This window comes from Polyodon spathula, chromosome 19 (assembly GCF_017654505.1).
Source record: "Polyodon spathula isolate WHYD16114869_AA chromosome 19, ASM1765450v1, whole genome shotgun sequence".
Lineage (NCBI taxonomy): Eukaryota > Metazoa > Chordata > Actinopteri > Acipenseriformes > Polyodontidae > Polyodon > Polyodon spathula.
Window position 1 is genome coordinate 685,455 of NC_054552.1, and position 27,485 is coordinate 712,939.

General features: G+C 41.6%; 1 protein-coding gene across 2 annotated transcripts; it reads left to right on the top strand.

Annotated features, from left to right (window-relative positions):
* The first annotated feature begins 15,719 nt into the window (after positions 1–15,719).
* LOC121294421 (tryptophan 5-hydroxylase 1-like) lies at positions 15,720–27,084 on the top strand. Of its 2 annotated transcripts, none has more exons than XM_041218094.1 (11): positions 15,720–16,009; positions 19,677–19,814; positions 20,123–20,306; positions 20,460–20,560; positions 20,801–20,868; positions 21,062–21,258; positions 22,300–22,435; positions 22,887–23,013; positions 25,375–25,470; positions 26,088–26,221; positions 26,664–27,084. In XM_041218094.1, the coding sequence occupies exons 1-11, from the start codon at positions 15,923–15,925 to the stop codon at positions 26,836–26,838; spliced, it is 1,443 nt and encodes a 480-aa protein (XP_041074028.1). In that variant the 5' UTR covers positions 15,720–15,922; the 3' UTR covers positions 26,839–27,084. The 2 variants fall into 2 exon arrangements, with proteins under 2 accessions (XP_041074028.1, XP_041074029.1); XM_041218095.1 differs by lacking the exon at positions 26,664–27,084 and adding an exon at positions 26,567–26,656.
* The last annotated feature ends 401 nt before the right edge of the window (positions 27,085–27,485 follow it).

Sequence of the window (27,485 nt, forward strand, 5' to 3'; positions counted from 1 at the left end):
GGCTGCCTTGCTCTGAAGGAATCTCAATGGACAAACATCAAATCTAAGTACTATAACACCTTTTAAAAACCATGCATTTGAAATGGCAAAATATTCCAGACAGACCGAGTTGACAAGTGACATATATGATGTGTTAAATATATAAAAATACTCATGAGTTGAAAGGTAGTTTAAAATAATTTGTATATATATATTAGCAATGGGGTCCATTGATTGCTCAGACTGTTTTGGCACTTCCCGGACACGCATAGGATTGTGTACCGGGACAATAATAATAATAATAATAATAATAATAATAATAATAATAATAATAATAATAATAAACAGAATCAAAGAATATCAGTTTAACCTCTTGTGTAAAGGAGATAAGATAAGGGTAAGAATAGTTTACTTTTAAATTTACTTGCAGTACATATTATTAACATATATCGGTAATATTTTCAGTATGAATGCAGGCATTGGTTTTGGAAATCATTTGTTAGGGAGTTTGGTTTGTAGATCTTTTTGTAAATGTATAAATGTGTGCTAAAAAACAAAACCAAACAAAACAAAAAAAAAACGGTTTTTTTTTTTTTTTTTTTTTTAAATATACATTACACATTGCAGATTCAAGTCACAGGGTTCGTTACACGAGCTGTACTGGTGCGGTCACATGACCTCCCGTAACTGGAACACACACAAAACCTGGCCAAAGACCTGCCAGTAATGTCCAAAGTCTTATTTACTCCAGCCTAACAGTGCAAGTTCCTGAAATCACAAGACAACATTGAGCAATTTGAATTTCAAGCTTCGTTCCCAGCATCCAGTGCTGTTTAAATAAAGCCAGACGGTTGCTGAGCTACAGTGCGTGCAATAGTGAAGAGAATTCGAGCCTAAAGGAGATTTTCTGGTCTGTCCCAGTGAAGTGCATGTCATCTAACTATAATGGGCATCATCTAGGAAGTGTCAGTGAGGTGCACGTGTGTTAATCTGCACTTCTTAACTGCTTCAATGAAGCCATTTCAAACTGGACCCACAGATGAGGGTGAGCTCTGTCGAGCATCGAGTAGACAGCTGTGATCATTATACTGTAACAACGATGTGCTTTCGAACCTGATGTCAGAGGTTCTGCCAGTAGGTTCTATTAAGTAATGCAAGGTATCCTGAGTCCCTGAGGTTAAATATTCTAAATATAAATATAGATTTCTCTCTCCTTTGGTTTGTTTTTAGGAATTTGCACATTTCCTTCTGTGGCCATCCTGCTGGGGGTCATCAGCAAATCCAAATGCCTGTGCCTGACAGCGAGTCATCCCTCAACCCCTCCTTCCTCCCTCCTCCCTCCAAGTCCTGACCTGCTGTGTACTGATAGCCAGGGACATCAGCGGGTGGGGTGAGATTAGGAGGGTGTTTGTGCCTGGCTCAGAAACAATTGCTGGGATTAACCTGGCCAGCCTTGACTTAGATCGCTTTGTGCCCTTTTAAAATTGTATATTTTGTGAAGTGAACGTAAGACAGCGCTTTAAAAACAAAACAAGGAAAACCCTGTAGTTCCCTCTTTATTCCTTATTCCAGTCTTTCATTGTGCTTTGATTGGGATTCCTGTGGGTCTTTGCTTGTTTTATTTTACACATAAACTGGTGTCGTTTCACTGCTGACCTGCCATGATGCTTGCTTTCCACAGGGAGGTGCTGTTGCTACTCCTGGGAGACTTGGATCCCCCTGCTGGAAATAAGCATGTAAGATTTATTTTCATTGCACTGCATGTTCTCTCATTGGTTTTGCTCCAAGGGAAATGGCCTGCTAGCTAACTCACATTTAAGTAATTCTTGGGTCTGGGCTAGGACTGGGTCGGGTGGGATCTAGATGAAACTGCCTGCCTGATCCCAGGACAGCAAGCCTGTGTTGAAGAGAGATCAGAGGCAGGCAAACAGACAGACAGACAGAGAGGATCCTGCCCCTTTGCTAACTATAAACTGTCAAAATCACTTCTATATTGAGTGGAGTTTATTAGTATTTTAGTCCTGTTGGCATCACCTTTTGTGGCACATGGACACAGGAACCAGACTTATTGTTTCGTTGTTTGGAATAATGAAGGACGAAAACTAAATGAAATGTTACTGTCCAGACTGACACGATGCCCCGCAAAGCTAGGAAGAGGAGAATTCTCTTTCGTGGCACCCCATGCATTTCAATGAAGACCTCTCGATTCATATAAGTTAGCGTCGCCAGTAGATAAATGTACATGTTTTGTATGAAACAAATAAAAGTGCCTTTTTTTCATTTTAAAAACTCAAACAGATAATTAGCGTATGCTTTTGTTTTTCACTTCATATAAGTTAGCGTTCGCCAAAACATGTAACATACCTATATATATATATATATATATATATATATATATATATATATATATATATATATATATATATATATATATATATATATATGAATAAAATTAATAAAACTACCGTGGTACAAAAATAGCATGATTTCAACATAGATTGCTTCTTTTTTTTCTACCCAAAAAGATGAAATGGAGAGAACCATATCTGTTGTTGTTCTTTCTCTCTCTTTCTGCCAGCACTTGCTATTGAAGCTTCTTCAATGCATTTAGGTGGGCAAACTGCATCTATGAGGGATGGCTCCTTTGTGATATCAGACATTGTGTAGCGATTTTAAAAAGGAGCTGTCATTTAAAAGCTAATTGAAAAGCAGTTGCCTGCATGTCTGGCTGTGGATCCGCTTGCTGTATAGCAAGGACAGCCTTTTTTTAAAAGGTTAGGACATTTTCAGATGATACTGGGAGCTATTCGAAGCCTGGAACATGAAGAGGTTGTTTAATTAAAGATTGCATTGATATGCACTCTGCACTTTGTAATGGAAATCTGCACCGCTCAATAGAAGCAGACTGGAGGGAGGGAGGGAGGGAGGGAGGGAGGGGGGGGGAGTGGAGGGGGAATGAAATGGCAGAATGGAGGGAGGGAGGGAGGGAGTGGAGAGGGAATGAAATGCAGGCTGGAGGGAGGGAGGGAGGGAGTGGAGAGGGAATGAAATGCAGGTTGAAAAGATTCGAAAGAAGGTAGGGTACTGGATTGCCTTCAGAGGCCACAAAATGTGAAAAGAAAAAGTCTAATGTGTAATGGGGAGATGCATGAATCCATTTTGTTCTGTGCGAATCAGGCTCCAGTAATTTAGGGTTCAGGCGGAATACACATCAGGAGCGCTTCGTACCTTGAGCACCATAGCTGTACACACCTGGTGTAATGCATGACCCAGGAGCGAAGGGGAGCGTGAAAAAAGCTGTTTTGCTTAAAGCAAATAGAAATGAAAGCTTTGAAAAGTATGAGAGAGCTGCAGTTTATTCTTCCATTCGTGAAGCTTCAGTGGGTCACCTCTTTGCTGGGGGAAGAGGAGGCGGGCTGGAGTCTGTCTCCTTGAGCACTGAGCGAACGAGCTCTTGGGATTGAGCTGTCAAACTCACCGCTTCACGAGTAACCCACACCTTTCACCGGACGTAGGGCTCAGCTTCCACGTGGTCGGCTTCCACGTGTAAACATCAGCCCTGGGGGGTCTAGCCCGCCCTATCCTAGCCTTCCTCGTCCTAGTCTTCCTCGTCACTAGTCTTCCTCGTCCTAGTCGGGATCAGAAGGAGAGGGGTCCCTAGTCAGCATCAGGTGCAGGATCAGAAGGAGCAGGATCAGAAGGAGAGGGATCAGAAGGAGCAGGATCGGAAGGTGCAGGATCAGAAGGAGCAGGATCGGAAGGTGCAGGATCAGAAGGAGCAGGATCAGAAGGAGCAGGATCAGAAGGAGCAGGATCAGAAGGAGCAGGATCAGAAGGAGCAGGATCGGAAGGTGCAGGATCAGAAGGAGCAGGATCAGGAGCAGGATCGGAAGGTGCAGGATCAGAAGGAGCAGGATCAGAAGGAGCAGGATCGGAAGGTGCAGGATCAGAAGGAGCAGAAGGAGCAGGATCAGAAGGAGCAGGAGCAGGATCGGAAGGTGCAGAAGGAGCAGGATCGGAAGGTGCAGGATCAGAAGGAGGGATCGGAAGGAGCAGGATCAGAAGGAGCAGGATCAGAAGGAGCAGGATCAGAAGGAGCAGGATCAGAAGGAGCAGGATCAGAAGGAGCAGAGGGATCAGAAGGAGCAGGATCGGAAGGAGCAGGATCAGAAGGAGCAGGATCAGAAGGAGCAGGATCGGAAGGTGCAGGATCAGAAGGAGCAGGATCGGAAGGTGCAGGATCAGAAGGAGCAGGATCGGAAGGTGCAGGATCAGAAGGAGCAGGATCAGAAGGTGCAGGATCAGAAGGAGAAGGAGCAGGATCGGAAGGAGCAGGATCAGAAGGAGCAGGATCAGAAGGAGCAGGATCAGAAGGAGCAGGATCAGGGTGTAGGATCGGAAGGAGCAGGATCAGAAGGAGCAGGATCGGAAGGGATCAGCAGGATCAGAAGGAGCAGGATCAGAAGGAGCAGGATCAGAAGGAGCAGGATCAAGGAAGGATCAGAAGGAGCAGGATCAGAAGGAGCAGAAGGATCAGAAGGAGCAGGATCAGAAGGAGCAGGATCAGAAGGAGCAGGATCAGGGAGCAGGATCAGAAGGAGCAGGATCAGAAGGAGCAGGATCAGAAGGAGCAGGATCGGAAGGGAGCAGGGATCAGAAGGAGCAGGAAGGAGCAGGATCAGAAGGAGCAGGATCAGAAGGAGCAGGATCAGAAGGAGCAGGATCAGAAGGAGCAGGATCAGAAGGAGCAGGATCAGAAGGAGCAGGATCAGAAGGAGCAGGATCAGAAGGAGCAGGATCGGAAGGATCAGAAGGAGCAGGATCGGAAGGAGCAGGATCAGAAGGAGCAGGATCAGAAGGAGCAGGATCAGAAGGAGAGGGATCAGAAGGAGTAAGATCAGAAGGAGCAGGATCGGTAGGAGCAGAAGGTGCAGGATCAGAAGGAGCAGGATCGGAAGGTGCAGGATCAGAAGGAGCAGGATCAGAAGGAGCAGGATCGGAAGGTGTAGGATCAGAAGGAGAGGGATCAGAAGGAGTAAGATCAGAAGGAGCAGGATCGGTAGGAGCAGGATCGGAAGGTGCAGGATCAGAAGGAGCAGGATCGGAAGGTGCAGGATCAGAAGGAGCAGGATCAGAAGGAGCAGGATCGGAAGGTGCAGGATCAGAAGGAGCAGGATCGGAAGGAGCAGGATCAGGATCGGAAGGTGCAGGATCAGAAGGAGCAGGATCAGAAGGAGCAGGATCGGAAGGTGCAGGATCGGAAGGTGCAGGATCAGAAGGAGCAGGATCGGAAGGTGCAGGATCGGAAGGTGCAGGATCAGAAGGAGCAGGATCGGTAGGAGCAGGATCGGAAGGTGCAGGATCTGCACATGCACGTGCAGGAATGTCTGAAGCCAGCTGATATCAAGAAGCAACAAAAAAAAGGGTGTCATAGGTAAACTTTTTTGGAGGTAATTAAAGAACAGTATGACTTTGAAAATATGGGCCCTAATTTAGAAAATAAACACACACACACACACACACACACGCATTGCCCTGCTCTTTCACATCTACCCACAAAGAAGACTATCTGCTGCTCTCACCCCCCCAGCCCCTGGGCTCAGGTAGGAAGCACTATTGTTTAACCTGTCGCAATCAAATCATGTTGGTCATTTCCTGAGCTGGAACACCTCTATCTAATGTCACTAGGAAGATATTGCAATTTACAGAAACAATGCCTGCAGTTATATTTTTAATCTGACACCTTTCGTTTCACAATAAATAATTCACAAATACCCCCGTGACGTCAGAACTATTAACAACATCACCTACTTGTTTACAAAGTCTCACTATTTTATCTTGCTAGTATCTCGCTTGTTATTGTAATTGTTAGCATGCGGTTCTGGCACATATAGAGAATGTTTCCGTTTTACAGTGTAATGGTTCTCTGTGAGTCGTGACAGACAGAAGCATGAATGCAATCCTTGTGCAGAGTGTTGGCAACACTTCATATCCAACATGAGAGTAACGCTCCTGCTCCTGACAGCCGATGAGTCATGATAAAGAGGTCACAGCGTAATTCGTTTAAAGCACTTGCCATGCAGCGATGCCCATTTTGTGTAACAGATCTGTTATTTTTTTTTAAACGGTAAAATGTCATTTTAAAACCTACATGACTTAGTGTTGCCAGGTGGTCTCCCATCCAAGTGCTAACCAAACTTTGCTTAGCAGATTTTACAACATGTCTACATAATTAACCCCTTAAGCTACCTGCCAGTGTTATCCCTTAGTGGCAGAACTGTCTGTAGTACAAACTTGGGGGTGATCTTATTTGCTTTGTCATATACTAAGTCAGTGGTGAATCGAGGGAAAAAGAGATTCCGAAACTGGGGTTTCTTAGACAAATCCACAGTTCTGTATTATTTTTGGTGAATCGAGTGTCCCAGACTTTCTAAGAGGTTATTTGTTTTCAAACAGGAACTTCTCTAAACCTACTTTTGGTGAAGCACGTTTTGTAACGGGGACGTCAGCAACGTCAACGGTCAGGGTGGATTTCCAAGCTTCTTCAAACACCCTCCTGCTCATCTTTAACACCTAAGCAACTCGGAGGCAAGCTGTTCGAGCCGCTGATAAACATTCCTTGTAATCCAGTCAGCTCCAACTCTCTCAGTTCAGGCTTTACTCAGGCTTGAAGGAGGGGTGGTTAGCGATCGCCCTGTCCTCCCCTGACATGTGCACAAACACGAAGCAGCTCAAAGCGTCCACTGAACAACAGGAAAAGGGACTTTTGTTTAGTTGTCAGTGCCAAGCAATTAGAGCAACTCAGAATCCAGCTGCCCTTAAACCTCAATATCCAGCTGCCTCCAGCCTCCAGCAACAACAACATCTTCCTCTGTCGGGTCCAAAAACCGGAAACGTACCCCCAGGTTAATATGAGGTGGCGTGTGGGGAACACTTGTCAAATCCCATAGTAAAATGATCGTAAGGGGAGCGGGCTCACAAAACGTTTAGTTTTCATGAAAAGTAAGCTATAAAGGCACTGGCTGGGCTCGCCGAGTGAGAGAGCGAGAGCACATCAATCCTGGCATTGTCCTGGCATTTTGGTAGTTGTGCCAATTTTTTTTTCTTAGTGGACGAAAGCCCATGCTTGAAGGGCTAGTGGATGAAAACGCTGCACACCTAACCTTTTTAGCAGTTGCTCAAAGTACATTTGAAATCATTGGTAATGTTACAATATTTTGAAATGGTCCTTCCTTTACTATTTACTATTGTGATCTTCACGCAAAACCCTTGATAGCCTCCTGCCAAGCTCATGGGCAACCAATGGACAGAGCTAATCACGGACGTGACAGGACTTGTGCAAATATGAGGATTCAGGATATGAGTGTCACTGAAATCCAATCACACACACACACACGGGACACAGAGAGGGATTCATTCTGCAAGAGCAACTAGAACTCTATCTGTCAATCAACTGACTGACTGATCGACAGACAGGTGTTAAGCATGTGCACTACGCACTGCACTCAGGATCCGGCCCTACCTGGCAGAGTCCCTAATGCCAGCTGGGGTTTCTGTGGAGAACTCAAGTCCCTGAAGTTGATGCCTCGGTGTGCGTCATTGGCTGTTTCTTATTTTAAATGCTGGTTTATTCTGGGCTCTATTATAAAGACGCCATTCTAATTTAAAGAAGTGCTTTGTTTGTTCCAGGACGAACAACGGGTCTGCAGCGCGGCTCCAGTGAAGGTGTGTTTAGTCAGTTCCTGTAACTACATCACAGCTGCAGTTCGAATAGGGGTTCTAGCCAAGGCTTTTAAAAAAAGACATGGTTGAGAAAGTTAGAGTCAAAATAATAAACTTAAACTTTTAAAGGGATGTTAAAGGATAATGTATAGGATGCTGTTTGTAAGATACAAGCTGGCAAATAAAAGGCCCTGGTAATGTTTGTGACTGCAATCCCTTTTCCCTCTGTTCAGCTTGATGTAGCAGAGACTAGAGCTGCTGATATTAAGGATACAGTGACTGCTGCTCTTTCTTCCTGATCTAGGAAAACAGCCACCTTTGTGTCGGTTCGCCTAACAAAGGTCTACAGAGAAAAGAGACACGGTCCATTAAGCTGCCACCTAGACAGTTAAGAACAGGGCTGCCTTCTGCCTTAGCAACTCAAACAATGGCAGTGCTGGAGCAGGGAGGGTTCAATAAGACAGCCTTGTTTTTCTTTCTTTTTTTTTTTTTGGTGAACAACCCCATAGGCAAAATTAACTTTCCCTTTTTGCCACATAAAAGCAGACCCAGGGTCCAGTAATGAGTAGCAGTGTATTGTGAGTGTGTGTCTGTTAAATACCGGGATCTTGGTGACACTGAGGGCTGGTACAATAACCTTTTACCCCTGGAGCTATATATATATATATATATATATATATATATATATATATATATATATATATATATATATATATATATATATATATCATATATATATATATCTATAAGCTATTATTGTGTTTTACAATACAGCTGGATGAGCAAAGGCTGGATTTGCATTAATCAGTGTTGTTTAGACCGTATGAAAGATTGTTTGAAGTCATGAATCCCAGATTTAAAAAGGGCTTGTGTTGGTGGGCAATGAACAATTAATTGTATGTGTAAATATAGGAGTAGGTGCAGCCACAGCGTATTTGTTTTTCCAATAAGGAACATAAAAGAGGCCGTGCTTTTGTGCTGTAATGATATGGGTAAGCAAGGCTGCTAATTGAGCAGTGAGAGCTGGAAGCTGCTCTTGGGCACACAGCTGACAGCTCTTCAGGTTCTGAAAACACAGGGTCCTCTTCTTTAACCCAAGCATACTAACTCACAAACGCTTGCTATTGGTCCTATTCTTAACTGAATATTCAGAAGAGCTTAAAAAGCATGTATGTGCGTGCATCAGTACTTCACTGAATATCGTACTCTGTCTTCCATTTAAAAAAAGAGTAAATTGAGTGTATTTGTATGGACAGTTTGCATTTTCATCTATTCTTCTCGTTTGTTTGTTTGTTGCAATTCCTGAAAATAGTTACTGCTTAAATGTTGATTAAAAACATTTAAAAGAGTTTAAGAGATTTTCCTGGGGGATTTGGTTCCTTGTGGTCGGGTTGCCATGTGCCAAATAAAAAGTTCAGTAATAACATGCAGTAACATCGGATTTGAAGGACAGTGCAGATAGAAATTCGCGCTCAGAAGAGTTTGAAACATCATAGACGGCAGCAAATGTTTGGGGTTTGAACTGTTTAGACTTGCAATGCAGCTGTTCTTCAGCCCTCCTGTCCACACCCCATGAACCTGGGCTGCCCAGCTGGGAGGCTAAGCAGTGACCAGCTGCCTGGTGCACTGCTCCACAGGGACAGATTAAACAAGTTGCTTCATATTGGCTTTCATGTGACACAGGTCCTTCATCAGCAGGAGATTGCAATTGACCTTCGTAAAAAACATAACAGTGTACACCGGCATAAAAGAGGTAATATAATATACGTTTGTCAAACAGAGCTAGAGCAAATACTGTTGGCCTGGGATTTATTCTGCAAACAGCAGAGTACAATGAGGAACTGGCTTTGGTATGGACACCTAATTTAGGGGCTTGCTGAGAGACGTTAGAAGAAGCACTGAATGGGTTAATAGTCATGCACTCCCAATGGTGCAAACTGAACCTCGATGCATAAAGCAGCTTTAGTGCTTGCATCGTTTTATGTTACAGGAAAGGAAGTAAAAACAACTCAATTTTGCCAGAAGATAATGGTGAACAGATATGAATATGTGACCTTCTGTTCATGTTCAAAGCTGGCCGGACAACCAACTTGATTTCATCAGGTCTCGGCAATCAGAGGAATGAGACCCTCAAGGCAATTTGAGGTGATAAGACTGATCCCACCAGTAATATGTCTCACCTGAGTGTGGGTCTTTAATATAGTACCTTACCAAAAAACCATAGGGTGAGGTGAGACTGGGACGTTATGTTCGGGGTATGGTTAGGTTGAGAGTTTAGGATTAGAATTAGAGCTGGGTTAAGGCTTGGTCTAGGTCCAGGGTAAGGGTTAGAGTTTAGGCTTGGGTTGGAGTTGGGATAATAAGTGGAGCTTAAGCATGGGTCAAACTGCTGGAAACCATTTTACTAAACAAGTATATCATATTTAGTAGCTAATCTCTAAAGGACTTGTAACAAGTGTTAAAAAGAGCAAGGGTTTTAGTCCAGCTGTGACATCCCCCTGATTGACCTGCTGTTATTCCTATGACAGCAGTATATATTCTGATTCAGACTGTGAGTCTCTGCTCTGCTGTTCTGTGCTGTATTGACAGTAGTGCATCAGTGACCTGGATAAACCCTGCCTTAGATGTTGTGTTTACTTGTCAAACCTCATCAGGTCTACAGATGAGGTCTGATGAATTCTGATTCACCAAAACACCATGCACTGGAAAATCCTGCACCTCCAGTCCTTTCAAGTGGAACGACATCCCGCTGAATAAGCTGCCAAAAAAGGGAAACAAGAAATAGGGGCAAACAGGCTTTTGATTCGCTTATGATTAATGTTGTAAAAATAAATCAGACTAAAGCATTAAACAGAGACTGGACAAACTTTTCTAGAACAAAAACAACTCCATTAAAGGAAATCAAATTATTTTGAAGTTTAAAACTTTTTTTTTGTTTTAGGTCAAACAATCATCACAAAGTCAGTGTGGTTGCAGTCTGGTTGCACACAAGATACATTGTAAGGATTTTCCGGTTCATTTTCTTAAATCAGCATAGTGTTACTGGATTAACAATTTCAAGTCATACAAACACAGAGAAGACCTGTTTGCAGGATGCTCTGATTTAAATATTAGTAATGAATATAACTAGTATTACTAGCACTCTCAGGTTTGTTTAGCAGTTTTGTAAAATTAAAAGGAAGGGTTTGGGGGTTAATTAAAGACGATAGTAAATGCTTTGACAATGTAACCCGAACCTTCTTAAGACATGCACCAAACAATTTCTGTATAATAACCTCTGAATGTATTGTTTGGCTCCCCTCCCTGCTTATTACATGTCTGGATCGGTGCAGTTAAATCAGATGTAGAGAGATGTGACAGCCTGAAGTCTTTGTGCCATACCCTTGCACTTGGAAAGCAATTCATTGGGTGCATGGTGAGGACTTTGCATCCATCAGATCAATGAACAAGCCCCAGCAAGGGCAGCATTAGTCAGTCAGATAATCCCATCTGTATAGGGTTTAAAGATGCTTATTCCTTTTACTGTAATGTCTTTAAGCTTTAGACACCTGTACAGCGGAGCTGGGATTTCACTGGTAATATCGAAGAGAAGGGGACGTAGGAACAGGATCTGAATTCATGGTAAATGACCTTCAGGTGGCAAGGTAATTCAGCTGAGCCTCTGCAGTCAGTGAAATGTTATAAGAATGTTTTTTTTTTAAAAAGCAAGAAGTTTTTTGTTTGTTTGTTTGTTTGTTTTTTACACACATAATCCCAACCAATTACTGATCATCATGTACCTGTTTATCTGCATTGTTAAAAGAACCAGGATAAGGGCTCCTCAGTGGCACATTCGGTAAAGGCACTCTGCATGGACTGCCAAATGCACCTTACAGACTGGAGGTCACTGGTTCAAGTCCAGGCTATTTCATTGCCGACCGTACATTAAGATCCCAATCTGTTTTTCAACAGTGAAGATTTGAAACAGGGTCAACCATAGGCTTTAGAGATTTGAGCACACAGGGTGCTCCTCAAGGTGCATGCTGTCCTTTGAAAAATATATACAATCACAAAACAAACATTTCTCAATTTCTAATCTAATTTAATAAGAATCAATGATAAAACCATACATCTCCTTTTCATGCACGGAGGACCAGGTGACGTGGTACAATAGAGGTTCCCCATTAACGTAATGCCCAGGCCCTGAACCTATAGTACTAACCTTCAAGTCTAGCTGGATTACAATCCAAGGTGGTGTTGCTACAGGCTTTTGTTGTTTGGTAGACTGGAACAGCTGACTGTGCTGTTCCCCGACAATATTCCCCATGAATGCTTTCAGATTCATGGATGTGTGATGATTTGCTTCTGGCAGATGATTGCTTTTTTGTTGTCCATGCTGTTTTGACAGGTGGAGATCCTGACCTTTGCCCAGGAATCACCCACCCCAGTCTGGAAAGAGACTAACTATTTTCAGGGTATTTATACACAAGCAGTCAATAGAACAACACTTCACTGAGCCAATATTTCGGTTTAAGAAATGAAGTCAAGCTGGCAGATGTTTGAAATGTCTGAAGCAGACAGATGACTGTTCAAATACAGCACTACAATAAACCCACAATGTAAAAATAAAGGAGTGGTTTCCTACTCTCTCTAGGGTAATCATGGCATTTAGGGAATATTCATTTTTTTCAATCACACAACATGACCAGATGCAAGCTGAAGGCATTAACACTGGGATAACAACGGATACAAAGAACAATCAAAGAATTTGTATTTGTATTTTTATTAGTGCTGTTAAGCTCATGGTAATAAATAAATAAACATTTACAATTTGAAACCATTAAGAAGATTCTGGTTTGGTATACTTGAGGCCGGGAATGGAGAGCTCTGATACTGGCCATGGGATTTAAGAAATTACACAAAGCGACTTCAAAAACTGAGCTGTCTTTCTACAACTTGTTTTTCATTTTTTTTTGTCTTATTTTTCCGTTTGGAAGAATGAGTTCAAATGTCTGTCAGAGTTCTATTCACGTTGAATAAGCCTGTTGATAGAGAGAGAGAGAGAGAGAGAGAGAGAGAGAGAGAGAGAGAGAGAGAGAGAGAGAGAGAGAGAGAGAGAGAGAGAGAGAGGGGGGTAGTTGGTTGTTGGATCCCACGAAACAGTCATGGAGTTTATCGATTAGTACTCTGACTGATTGAACACCAGTACCATAGCGTCAAAATTAAGACTAGTATATTGGTTTGAAACAAAACAGAAACTCCAAACAAAAGCGCAAACAGGACCTGTGTTTTAATAAACATAAACACAATGAAAATATATGGAGTTTTAAGGTAATTTCCACAGTATGTAGATTTTTTTTTTTACATAGCTACACTAAATATTTGTGCAAGAGAGGACGACTTGACAAAATGGTTCATTTAACACAAAACGAATCACCCAGCCTTATTAGGATCTGGAATCGGAATCAAACAGCTCATTTACAGTAAACAGTAATGAATCCCTTGGCACTGACTCCCTTGGACAAGGCTCTGTGTTTATTACAGGTTAATGAAAAAATGCAAATATTTTAATTTCCCTTTATTGCGTTACCTCAAACAGACCCCCCCAATTCCCTCAACTTCCGTGTGCTTTATTCCGCAGCGCTAATAGTGTTATCCATGCATATTAATAATGAAAAGAGCAAACATGCCGGCTTATAAACACGGAGTTATACTAACACTGTTACACCGTCGACAAACTGCATCCATTGATAGAGATGCCGGGAAAACTGCAAACGCGCTTCATCCAGGATTTGCATAAGGAAGCAGCAATGAATAACAGTTCAAGAAATGCGCAACCGGGCTTATGCATGTGTCAGTGAACTGATAACACGCGTCAAAACAAACAGGCGCTATGTGTTTAATTAAGAGTTATCGCCAGGGAAGCAAATAGGAAAACTTCCTCAAGAGCAACACACCGGAAAAGTGCATTAAAATACTCATTTCCTCTGCCTCGCTCTTTCACAACGCTCTTAAAAACAGGGGAACCTGAGGCAAATCGACTTCTTCCTTGAGACGGATAAAAGGGTTTATTATTATTATTATTATTATTAAAATAATAAAATAATAATAATAATAATAATAATAATAATAACAGCACGATTATTCGTGCTCACGATTGCTATATTTTTATACGGAAAACATTATGTATATATATATATATATATATATATATATATATATATATATATATATATATATATATATATTTTTAAAAAGGGGAAGCAAGCGAATCATAAACACTGGTGTAGAGACAAAGACCACTGCACAATATCCAGGGGTTCAAAGTTGCACGCTGTATGTAAAGTATTACAATCGAGCCTCGCTATAATCAATGCTCTATTCATTATCTCACGGGCTGTGTTTCCACGTTTACTTGTGTATATCACTGGCAGTCTGCACGAGGTCCGATCCGTGGGGAGCCGGTGACAGTTTGCTACATTGATGTTCTGGTTGGTTCGGGTGAGGGCTTGGTTCTTTTAATACCGAATTCAAGTTGCAGAATACTATATTTTCTATTAGGGTTATGAAGAAAAACAAGAATCTAAAACATACATCATTTACAAAAGATATGGAAACTGCTATAAATAACTAGTACTAAGGTAGTAATATCCGATATAGTATAGCTTGTATCCTTCAATAATAATAATAATAATAATAATAATAATAATAATAATAATAATAATGTAATGTATTCAAAATGCTTTCACGTTTTTTGGTAAGGAAAGCGTTCATGTTCCTTACATTTCATTTGTTACACGTATATTCAAAATTGCATTTTTTTCCCCCAAAAAACACCCAACTCCATTTTGACATGTTTGACATCGAACTGGTACATCAAACAGGTTCCAGAGGATCCAAACAGATTTCAAACAAAGTTACATTTTCAAGAATAGCGCCCAAAAGCTCGCTCCATAGCAATTGACCCACAAGTTCCTAAAATAGAGTCTGTTCCAATTTGATCCATGGGGAGGTTCGACTACCACCTTCATATTGCAATGCCGAATTCCCATAGATAATTAATTACTCGGTCATCCTATTGATTGAGGTCTTTATCAGCTAAGAGTAGGGCAGGATTGCGCTAAACAACCACGTTCATTAATACAGGGAATTAAAAGGGTCTGTATTAAAAGGGTCTGTATTAAAAGGGTCTGTATTAAAAGGTTCTGTATTAAAAGGGTCTGTATTAAAATGGTCTGTATTAAAAGGTTCTGTATTACAAGGGCATGTATTAAAAGGGTCTGTATTAAAAGGTTCTGTATTACAAGGGCATGTATTAAAAGGGTCTGTATTAAAAGGGTCTGTGTTAAAATATCTGTCCAGGGGTTGAGCCCTGTGTCCATAGGTGTGGCAGAGTAGCCATATCTCTTCGCATGGAATACTTAAATATGAAAAGTAGACATACACCATATAGTGGCCTATGTTTTGGAGAGTAAAACTTTTTTTTTTTAATTAATCTATACAGACGTTTACTTATTGGTCTGGGATTGAACGAGGTACATTAAACGATAATTGTCTAATGTGCGTTTAACTGTGTAAGACATGCAATACATGGATATCATTAAACGCCAAAACATCATAGCAATACCTACTCAGAACAATACGACCTCATTCCTCATACCTGAAACGCATTCGCGTCCAGGCAATTTTTTCTACCGCTCAAGCACGGGCTATTTATTGAAATTGAACAATTGAAAAAAAATCACCGATGAACACAAACTCGCACAACACACGCTAATGCGTCAACCTTTTTCGCTGCTTCCCAAATCGTCAATATTAAGGGCTGCAAGGGGTCTAAAAACGAAAGACATGGTTAAAAAAATCAACGATTTGCATATGTTTTGTCACCGTGCTGTTACGTCTTTTCTTCTTCGTGTTTTGATGTGGGTACATTGTTAATGCTGGCATGACGTGGCGTGTTGCATTTTTTCCATTAGCTTTGGGGTGCGGGGGGGATTAAAGCTTTGTGCGCTAAGCGTCCCTCTCCATAAATACCGCAACGCAGTGCGCGCAGAGCACAGACCACAGCGAGCCGCAGCTCAGCTATTAACACGATTGCTTTCACACACTCACCCGTCACTGAAACCACAGCTCAGCTATTAACACGATTGCTTTCACACACTCACCCGTCACTGAAACCACAGCTCAGCTATTAACACGATTGCTTTCACACACTCACCCGTCACTGAAACCACACCGCGGTATGTACTCCAGGATTGATGGAACGAGGAGAGGAAGGTCTTTCGACTCTATGAACACAGCCTTCGAAGAAAAGCAACTCAGCAATGAGGTAAATAGCGCTTCCTGCTTCAACTTTAATACCGCGTGTTGTTTATTATGCCGTGGTCACCGTCGCGTTTATATATAGATATACTATATCTATATATATCTATATATAATATCGAGTATATATATATATATATATATAACTAAATCTAACAAAATTATGCGTTCCAACAAATTTTGACAGCGCCTATAGCTGTGCAATTGGTATTAACCAACACTGGAATGCGTATGATGGTCTCATTATTATTACCTGTATATCGCTAATTTAATTATCGTATTGCACACATATCGCAGTTGTTAAACAGCTTTGCAATAGCTAATTAATCTGGATTTATCTGCATGATCAAATGGAGGTTTTTGGTACCTTTTTAATACCGTAGCCACATTTCATTTCACCCCACCCTTAATACATGTCTATTTGCAGACTTAAAAAAACAAAACTTTTCAATAATAATAACAAAGATAGAAACCAGGTCTTTGAATTTGAAGAGACTCTCGGGTTTGCCAGGCGGCTGTTATGAGTTTGATTAAGTTTGTCAGGTTTCTCATTAATAAGAAGTCAGACAGATAGATGCGACTCTTCTGAAATCGTGTTTCCCGGACGAGTATTAGGGATTCTGTTGAGTTACAAAACATATTAGTTTTATAAATGCATGTCTAGAAATAATAATAATAATAATAATAAATAATAATAATAATAATAATAATAATAATATTGATGATGTACTGGGCAGTGTTGTGCGTTGCACTGCCTTTACAGATACTGATGAAATTGGGATGTCCGTGTAATATTACAGTGATTAACACACACTGCTGCTCTACACGATATAACACAAAAGAAAACCTGACGGGCGCTGCAGTCAGTCAGTGCAACATGTTATGAACAATCATTGCATAGACTACAGCATTGCATGAAACGAGCTCATTAAACCCAAGTCAGTAACTTTACTCGTCTGATTAATTACAGTTCGGCCAGGGGATAAGGTTCTTAATCTCGTGTGTGTCAGATTTCGGTAAGCAGGGGCTAATAATAGGCTTGCCTGTGCTTGGAATGAGATCGCATTAAGCAGGTTCCAACAGCCAGACGCATAACCTCGCCTTAATTAAATTAAATAAACCGTGGCATGCTTTGGGTAGCAAGGCGAAGGGAGGTATCTTTGCCATTTGCCAAGAAGCAAGGAAACACAGGGACACGCAGGCAATTGTGCGCACCCCGACGAACCCCTGCGTAAAGGAGAGAGGCGCGCAAAGTAAAGAACTAGAAGTGCTCGGTCTGGTTAACAGGGTGGCCACATCCAACCTATATGCTGCTGAGGGTTCTATAGCCATGTGCTTCGGTATGACTTTTGAACCATTATCAAATATGATAACTACAGAGGATGTCTGTGTAAGTATGGAATTGTTAGTGCTCTCGGGTTTGCGTAGGCGAGAATAGAACTGGCTCCCTCAATGGCGATGTTTACAAAGACTTCTAGCAAGCCAGGACGAAAAGTATTACCACGCAAAAGGGAGCTGTGGCCGTTCTGGCTTGATAAACAGCGCGCCGTGTTCCAGTTGAGTTTCAGTCCTACAAAGGAACCACGTCCAATGGGATAGGCTAGTCCTAAAACACCACGGCTTTACTGAATAGGCAGGATGCTACCTGTTAAAGGCAAACTAATTCAAAGACTTCAATAGTGAGATTTGCCACGGAGACACAACTCTGTGTTAAATATACATTGCAGGAGATTGGTTAGCGGGCCGCTGAATGTATTCATTAAAAAAAAAAAAGAAACCCTAGGACTTTTTGAATAGGATAGTCGTTTTTATTATTATTATTATTATTATTATTATTATTATTATTATTATTATTATTATTATTATTACAACAACAACAATAATAATAATAATAACACTACTACTACTAATAATAATAATAATAATAATAATAATAATAATACAACTTTACACTTAGAGGTATCCAATTATAATAATATGAACGGGATACAACGTGGCTACGCATTTGAACTCTTTTAGCTTCTCAATGAACAAGCAGCCCAGAAAAACTGTAACAATCAGGAGGAATATTTCAGGTCTAATTTTTTGCTAATTCGTAAAAATGTATTTTATTAAAACGTACAATTAATGTACATGCCCTTGATCTTTGCATTCTTCTTGATTATTTTGTTATTGGTTTTTATCAACCCAGTAAGTGTTGTTTTAAACAAGTAACCCATTCGATTACTTTTCACTCGGAAGGTGGAAGTTTACTCTTCATGGATTATTAAAATTCAGAGCCTATTGAAATCCCTCGAATTTATTTCTGAGCGGCTGGTACCAAGGCATTGACAGGCTACGTGGATAAACAGCATTGTTTAACAAAGTGATTCAGTCCCTTTGGAGAAACGTGGAAAGGCTAACACGAACCGTATGCACTGTTATAGCGCTGTATATCGTAATAAAACACACAGCATATCACGATGCACGCAAACAGAGCGATTTTAATTTACACAACCAAGCCTTCTTCAACTGGCAAGCCACTAATTAAAACATCAACCTATTGCCACAATAACTGCTTGGGTTTGTTTAAAGTAGGCACTTTTTTAAAATTGAATTTACCAGTTTATTGCCCCTGTGCAAATGATTTAGACATAACAGCCTGCCCATTTGAACGCAGCCATAATAAATAGAATAGAGCGAAAATGTTACGAGTGTCTTGTATCCACGCCTCTCAGCTGCGTGTGGTTATACGGGTAGAATGCGCATTTCTAGGCTCTGTGGCATATTCAGTTACCACCACTTTCTTTTTTAAAATGAAAACACAATGTTAATGTTAAAGGGCTTTACATCAATTCGCTTTTTTTTCGTTTTACAAGCTAGTTAAAACTGAAGTGCTTTGTGAGTATGGCCATGTGAGTCTTAAATCCGCCCTGCACTTGAAGGAAATGGAAAGTTTCTACGTGCAGCCATGAAGTGAACATGCTGTCTTACCTCACGTGGAGTCAACAGTGCCATGAACACCACGTTCGAATACAAGCCCACCCTTGTATTCAATTGTAAGAGCATTGATCTGATTACAGCTGATTGGGTTATTGATCAGGCAGTGGTGGGATCACGTTCTCTTCCAGCTCAATCTTCGTTGCCATTCTTCTTCCAGCTAACTCTGGTTCTTAATTCTTTTGCTTTTTTTAAGACCAAAAAGCTTGAAGCATATAACCAAGCATCTAACAGTGATTCTTTGATCTGTGTTCCATGTAAATACCCCCCTCCCAAACATAAACATGCTTTTCCACTAAAGACTGCTTGTGGTTATTCCTGTCTGTTGCCACCTTTTATTTAGACTTGAACCCTATAGCACAATACTCTATGGTGACTATTTGATCTCTGTTTATTCTTTAATAACAATTATCCCCCCCCCACCAACACCTCCACTACAGCACCTAGATCCAACCAACCAACCAACTAACCAGGTCCTTGATTAAACCAAAATTAGGGTGATGATGCCACAGCCAATAGTTCAATTGAAACCCAGCAGGATCTGGTTGAAAAAGAATCTTGTGCTGGAAGTGAAGGTTTCTTGAAAGAGATCGTCTCTGCTCCTCGTTTCACCTGCTGGAGCATACAGGGCTCACGAGCTGCTCTGACCACAAGCCACTCACTGTCTTGTTTTTGTTTGTGCCCCTTTGGTGTAGATAAACAAGTCCAACTTCTGCAAAATCGAAGAGAATAAAGAGAATAAGATCACCTCCTTGGACCGGGGGAGGGCAGCGGTAGTTTTCTCACTGAAGAATGAGGTTGGCAGACTGGTGAAGGCTTTAAAGCTCTTTCAGGTAATCAGTGTTCAAAAGGTGTTTGATATTTCAAGTTCACCCACATTTACAAAATATTAGACTGCCCCCCCCACCTCACACCTCCTACAAGCTGTCCTATACCTATGTCCACTATCCTCTTTCTTGTTGGATAGATGAGTAGTGGTATGATACTTTAACACCTTTAGGTGCTAAGCTCTTAATAGCCGGGTGTTCTGCAGAGCTCTCTAAAAGAGCATTGGTCCACAGATGTAGTGTCTGGATTAGATTTTAGGTCATCCCACCCAGTCCTGTTCTGAGAGGTTTGCTGCTTTTTGCTTTTTCTGCAGGAGAAACATGTAAACCTGGTGCACATTGAGTCCCGTAAGTCCAAACGACGGAGCTCAGAGTTTGAGATCTTCGTGGACTGCGACAGCAACCGGGAGCAGCTGAACGAGATCATCCAGCTCCTCTGCTCTCACGTCAACATCGTGTCCATGGACCCGCCGGACAACTCCAGCTTCCCTGACGATGGTGAGAGATCCTGTCTCTGCTGCTTCCCATGACACAAAGTCATACCATGCATCCCGAATCTTAGAGAGGCTGAACATTCAACTCACACTGAAGAGAGTCACCATGGAGCTGAATCTTTGAGACGTGATGATGTTCATTTATGTGTTTCTATAGTTATGGAGGGTGTGCCGTGGTTTCCCAAGAGGATCTCTGATTTAGATAAATCTGCGAATCGGGTGCTGATGTATGGATCTGATCTGGATGCAGATCACCCTGTAAGTATATCTTCTTCCTCTGGCTCTATGAAGTTCTGTATCTCCTACAGAGGAACTCACTTATGGCTCGTTCAATATTTGCAGTCCAGTCCCTTTCATTACTGAATTGTGCAGCCCAGAGCCATTTCCCAATTCAATTGGTTAATGATTCAATGAAGGGTTAGATTAAGTAATTAGTGGCATTTACTATTGTTGTAAATATGAATGACAGCTGATCTAATAATTGCTTTTGATATTTAGGGTTTTAAAGATAATGTCTACCGAAAGAGGAGGAAGTATTTTGCAGACCTGGCAATGAGCTACAAATGGTAAGTTGTTTTTTAACACGTGTTATACACACAGAACAATGTTTCAAACGTCTAGAATCTAGAATCTTAAAAGCAGCTATAATGAAATGCAGAGATCCAGAAACACTGAATCATTGAATATTGTGCGGCCCCTGTTGAGTAGAGAGATCGGTCGCAGATGTTAAACCTCTCCTCTCTCTACCTACTTGCCCAGCGGCGATCCCATTCCTCGGATTGAGTTCACAGAGGAGGAGGTGCAGACGTGGAGGACGGTCTTTCAGGAGCTCCACAAGCTCTACCCCAACCACGCCTGCCAGGAGTACCTGAAGAACCTGCCGCTGCTCTCCAAGCACTGCGGCTTCCGCGAGGACAACATCCCGCAGCTTGAGGACGTCTCGCGCTTCCTCAAGGGTAAGGAGCTGTTGAGAGGACATCTCACGATTCTTCAATCGTCCCGATGTCATGTTTCCAACTGCCAGTCTTCCCTCACTGTCTATCAGTATGATGTCTATTTATCTATTGTCTTTTGAATGTGGAGAGCACAGCATCACCCCGATTCCCTATGAGGACAGAGTGGAAGTGGAGTTCCTGTTTGGTTGTTTTTTCTTGTCTTTGTTCTTGTCTTTTTTTCTTGTTAATTGGATTGAAATGTTAATTGACCTCTCTAAACACATCTCTTAAATTTGAAAAACATATTAAAGATGTCAGCGACATTGTTTAAACTTTATAGCATGGTTTAAATGAGCTCAACAACTTTTATTCCCTATTCTAGACGACAATGGTGTGATTTATAGAAATGCTAGTAAGGAGTCACTGAAGAAGATTGGTACAATGTACAATAGGATCTGTAGATTTGTTCATCAGTGCACATCATTGTACCTTAGATTAAATTTATCACCTGCTAATAGAAGGAACTATCATTGGAACCTGATTCTTTTTAAAGGGGCATATAAACACATGACCTGTTTACTTAAACAGGCTGTTTCAGGAGTTCACTTGTGACTACAGCTTGCGCGATGTCTGTGACACAAAATATTTTATAACACCTACTGCAAAAAGAGTTGCAGGTTTTTGCTTTTGCTGCTGTTTCAGTCTGGATCTGTTTACTTGCTGCACTTAACTCAGAGACCTCACAATGAAACGCGTGTTTTAGTACTTGACAAAGCCTTGTGTATGTATTGCATCATTTTAATATACACAGTGTATTGTGTGTTTATATATTTTCTTTTTTTTTTCTTTCTTGAAAACTGTAACCTGGTGCTGTTCTCATCAGGACGCTGTTGTAAAAGATATAAATGTGGCTCATATGGCTTTCCCAAATAAACCATTTTTAAATAAAATGTATTTCTCCTGTTTAATACTTAACTATAGTAATGCACTAATTAATGAACAAAACAGCATTCATATGAGTTCAGACGCAGTGTGTGAGGGCAGTTGCTTTGTGTGTTGCAGAACACACTGGTTTTACTATCCGGCCCGTGGCGGGGTACCTGTCTCCTCGAGATTTCCTGGCAGGGTTGGCGTTCCGAGTTTTCCACTGCACTCAGTACGTGCGGCACAGCTCCGACCCGCTCTACACACCCGAGCCGTGAGTGCTTCTTTCTGCATTGCTATACAGCTTTAAGAGGGTTGCATTCCTTCTTATTTAGGATTACAAGAGTGGGATTATAATCCAGCATGTTATTGCTCTCAGACTTGTATTGCATGTCTATTCCTTGCTACTGCAGATGTAGCAAAACAATAGCAATGCATCGTAAAACAAGTACAGGCAGAGAAGTGGAGGCTATTGCCCTTTGGTGTAACATGGGTTACCTAACCGAGGCTGAATCATAGGGATCTTTTAAGACCTTACTTGACAAAGTTTTGAGAGCAGCCACCTACTAAGTACAGGACGATCACTGATGGCAGAATGGCCTCCTCTCGGTTTCTCATGTTCTTGTGACACCGTGATGTAAACGACAGTGGTATTCAGGTCGGTCAGTGTTTAGATCAGGCCCTTGTTGGGGCGCGTGTGCTGAAGTGTTGTCTTGCTGTTTCAGGGACACCTGTCACGAACTGCTGGGTCACGTTCCCCTGCTGGCCGAGCCGAGCTTCGCCCAGTTCTCCCAGGAGATTGGACTGGCTTCTCTCGGGGCCTCGGATGAGGCTGTGCAGAAACTGGCAACGGTGAGTTAGTTTCAAAACACTGCAAACACACTACTTTCCTTGTTGTTGCTATTATTATTATGTGTGTGTGTGTTGTTTTCAGTGACGCTCTCTCTATATACCTGACTCTTCAATGCTGTGTGTGTTTGTTGTTTTCAGATTGACGCTCTCTCTATATACCTGACTCTTCAATGCTGTGTGTGTTTGTTGTTTTCAGATTGCTCTCTATATACCTGACTCTTCAATGCTGTGTGTGTTTGTTGTTTTCAGTGACGCTCTCTCTATATACCTGACTCTTCAATGCTGTGTGTGTTTGTTGTTTTCAGTGATGCTCTCTCTATATACCTGACTCTTCAATGCTGTGTGTGTTTGTTGTTTTCAGATTGCTCTCTCTATATACCTGACTCTTCAATGCTGTGTGTGTTTGTTGTTTTCAGTGACGCTCTCTCTATATACCTGACTCTTCAATGCTGTGTGTGTTTGTTGTTTTCAGTGATGCTCTCTCTATATACCTGACTCTTCAATGCTGTGTGTGTTTGTTGTTTTCAGTGACGCTCTCTCTATATACCTGACTCTTCAATGCTGTGTGTGTTTGTTGTTTTCAGTGACTCTCTCTCTATATACCTGACTCTTCAATGCTGTGTGTGTTTGTTGTTTTCAGTGACGCTCTCTCTATATACCTGACTCTTCAATGCTGTGTGTGTTTGTTGTTTTCAGTGACGCTCTCTCTATATACCTGACTCTTCAATGCTGTGTGTGTTTGTTGTTTTCAGTGACGCTCTCTCTATATACCTGACTCTTCAATTCTGTGTGTGTTTGTTGTTTTCAGTGACGCTCTCTCTATATACCTGACTCTTCAATGCTGTGTGTGTTTGTTGTTTTCAGTGACGCTCTCTCTATATACCTGACTCTTCAATGCTGTGTGTGTTTGTTGTTTTCATATATATACCTGACTCTTCAATGCTGTGTGTGTTTGTTGTTTTCAGTGATGCTCTCTCTATATACCTGACTCTTCAATGCTGTGTGTGTTTGTTGTTTTCAGTGACTGCTCTCTCTATATACCTGACTCTTCAATTCTTCAATGCTGTGTGTGTTTGTTGTTTTCAGTGACTGCTCTCTCTATATACCTGACTCTTCAATGCTGTGTGTGTTTGTTGTTTTCAGTGACGCTCTCTCTATATACCTGACTCTTCAATGCTGTGTGTGTTTGTTGTTTTCAGTGACTGCTCTCTATATACCTGACTCTTCAATGCTGTGTGTGTTTGTTGTTTTCAGTGATGCTCTCTCTATATACCTGACTCTTCAATGCTGTGTGTGTTTGTTGTTTTCAGTGACGCTCTCTCTATATACCTGACTCTTCAATGCTGTGTGTGTTTGTTGTTTTCAGTGATGCTCTCTCTATATACCTGACTCTTCAATGCTGTGTGTGTTTGTTGTTTTCAGTGATTGCTCTCTATATACCTGACTCTTCAATGCTGTGTGTGTTTGTTGTTTTCAGTGACGCTCTCTCTATATACCTGACTCTTCAATGCTGTGTGTGTTTGTTGTTTTCAGTGATGCTCTCTCTATATACCTGACTCTTCAATGCTGTGTGTGTTTGTTGTTTTCAGTGACTGCTCTCTCTATATACCTGACTCTTCAATGCTGTGTGTGTTTGTTGTTTTCAGTGACTGCTCTCTCTATATACCTGACTCTTCAATGCTGTGTGTGTTTGTTGTTTTCAGTGTGCTCTCTCTATATACCTGACTCTTCAATGCTGTGTGTGTTTGTTGTTTTCAGTGATGCTCTCTCTATATACCTGACTCTTCAATGCTGTGTGTGTTTGTTGTTTTCAGTGACGCTCTCTCTATATACCTGACTCTTCAATGCTGTGTGTGTTTGTTGTTTTCAGTGATGCTCTCTCTATATACCTGACTCTTCAATGCTGTGTGTGTTTGTTGTTTTCAGTGACGCTCTCTCTATATACCTGACTCTTCAATGCTGTGTGTGTTTGTTGTTTTCAGTGATGCTCTCTCTATATACCTGACTCTTCAATGCTGTGTGTGTTTGTTGTTTTCAGATTGCTCTCTATATACCTGACTCTTCAATGCTGTGTGTGTTTGTTGTTTTCAGTGACGCTCTCTCTATATACCTGACTCTTCAATGCTGTGTGTGTTTGTTGTTTTCAGATTGCTCTCTATATACCTGACTCTTCAATGCTGTGTGTGTTTGTTGTTTTCAGTGACGCTCTCTCTATATACCTGACTCTTCAATGCTGTGTGTGTTTGTTGTTTTCAGTGACGCTCTCTCTATATACCTGACTCTTCAATGCTGTGTGTGTTTGTTGTTTTCAGTGACGCTCTCTCTATATACCTGACTCTTCAATGTGTTTTTTGTCTTCAGTGCTACTTCTTCACAGTGGAGTTCGGCCTGTGCAAGCAGGAGGGGCAGCTCAGAGCCTATGGGGCCGGGCTGCTGTCCTCAATCAGTGAACTCAAAGTGAGTACAGCAGGATTGCAAACACCTTAGTTAGTTTATAACAATGTTATTACTTAGTAACCCCCTAGCTGTATATTACAAAAAGGTTCTTTTGAAGGACTCCTCGCAATGCTTGTTTTTCTAAATATTTGTTTTTGGAGAGAACGTCTGGAGCAAAAAACAGATTTAAAAAGCAGGTTCAGTGGACGTATTGATAAATTATTAGTGGGTCTTATAAATACAGCTCAGTGCGCTGTGAACGACTGCACTAACAGAGCATTATCCTCTCCTTTGGAATCACATACTGAACTCAGAGGGATATAAGGACTGTCTTATTAGCCTTGCTTTTGAGTCCCAGTGTAGCATGAACTTGGTGAGGAGGAATGCGGATTACACTTAGTCAGGAGTCAGGGAGTAATATGAAGCTGGAAATATGTGCAACGATGCAAAATAATACTGTTAAAGTAACAAATATCACAGTAATTAGACATGCAGTTCACATGCATATACCTTCGATTTCAGTACTTTTACTTTGCTTGCCAATGTATTCCTGCACGTTGACCATGCTTCGCTAGAGAGTCCAATGAACCCACACACTGACGTGCCATTAATATTCCTTTGCCCTTGTTGCTGTGCAGCACGCTCTCTCCGGGAAGTCCAAAGTGAAGCTGTTCGACCCCAGGGTCACCTGCAAACAAGAGTGCATCATCACCACCTTCCAGGATGTCTACTTTGTGTCAGAAAGCTTTGAGGAAGCCAAGGAGAAAATGAGGTGAGGACGGCTTTGCACCTACGCTGAAGGGGAGGTCTGACTATAATGAACGGGTCTACAGCACTTATTTACTCCCCATCCCCACCATACAGAATAGGCATCTAGGGGAACTCCTTCTGCATAAGCTCCTACCCACATACATGCTACGAATGACAGAATTGTATTTATTTATAAAAAGTATAGTAAACCAACTGATTTGTTTTGTATACAGAAATCTATTTATCCACCTCTCGGTCCATTCACTCATCTGTTAATCGTATGTGGCCTTTGCGTGGATCTGTCAGTGTAAATCAACCTTTATTTATTCAGATGAGTCAATTGAGAACAAATTCTCATTTACAACAGTGACAGCAAACAACTCACAACACCACCGCAAACAACATGAAACTCAGCCGTGCCAGCCGTGCCAAACGTGCAAACGTGTTTTGTTCTGTGCATGCAGAGAGTTTGCAAAGACCATCAAGCGGCCGTTCAGTGTGCGCTACAACCCCTACACACAGAGCGTGGAGATCCTGAAGGACACCGAGAGCATCACCGCCGTGGTGAAGGATCTGCGGCACGAACTGGACATCGTCAACGATGCCCTCATCAGGATGAACAAGCAGCTGGGGGTCTGACCCCATCCCTCTCTCTCCTCCCTCCTCCCTGCCCCTCCTCCTGTAACATCCCTGCCCCTCTTCCGGCTCTGGCACTGTAATCGGAATCTCTTCTTTTCCCTTCCTCTATCTTCATAGCATACACAGCTGTTGCTGATGGGCACCTTAAAAAGGGGGTGCAGTTCAGCCCCAATCTTTATTTTTTGAATACCCGTAAAGTTTTTATAGGCCAGTATATTAGCATGCAGATATACATATTTAATATAATTTATAAACTGTATATATACGTGTGTGTGTGTGTGTGTGTGTGTGTGTGTGTGTGTGTGTGTGTGTGTGTGTGTGAGTGTAGATATTCAACTCCTTAAAAGCCATGAATATGTATAATAAATGATGTGGACAAATGGGAACTGACGATCGTTCTCACTTTGATAATACCATCTATAAGTATTTAATAAGAAAAGCTTGTATACGTCAAGGGTGAAGGATACGCTTAGCCAGTAATGATCATCTGTGGTCAATGATTATTGACGATAGTTTCCCCAAGTATGCATTGATGTAGCAAGGATAACCAACAGCTTGCATGTTGCACCTTTTGAATTGGCTTGCATGTTGCACCTTTTGAATTGGCTTGCATGTTGCACCTTTTGAATTGGCTTGCATGTTGCACC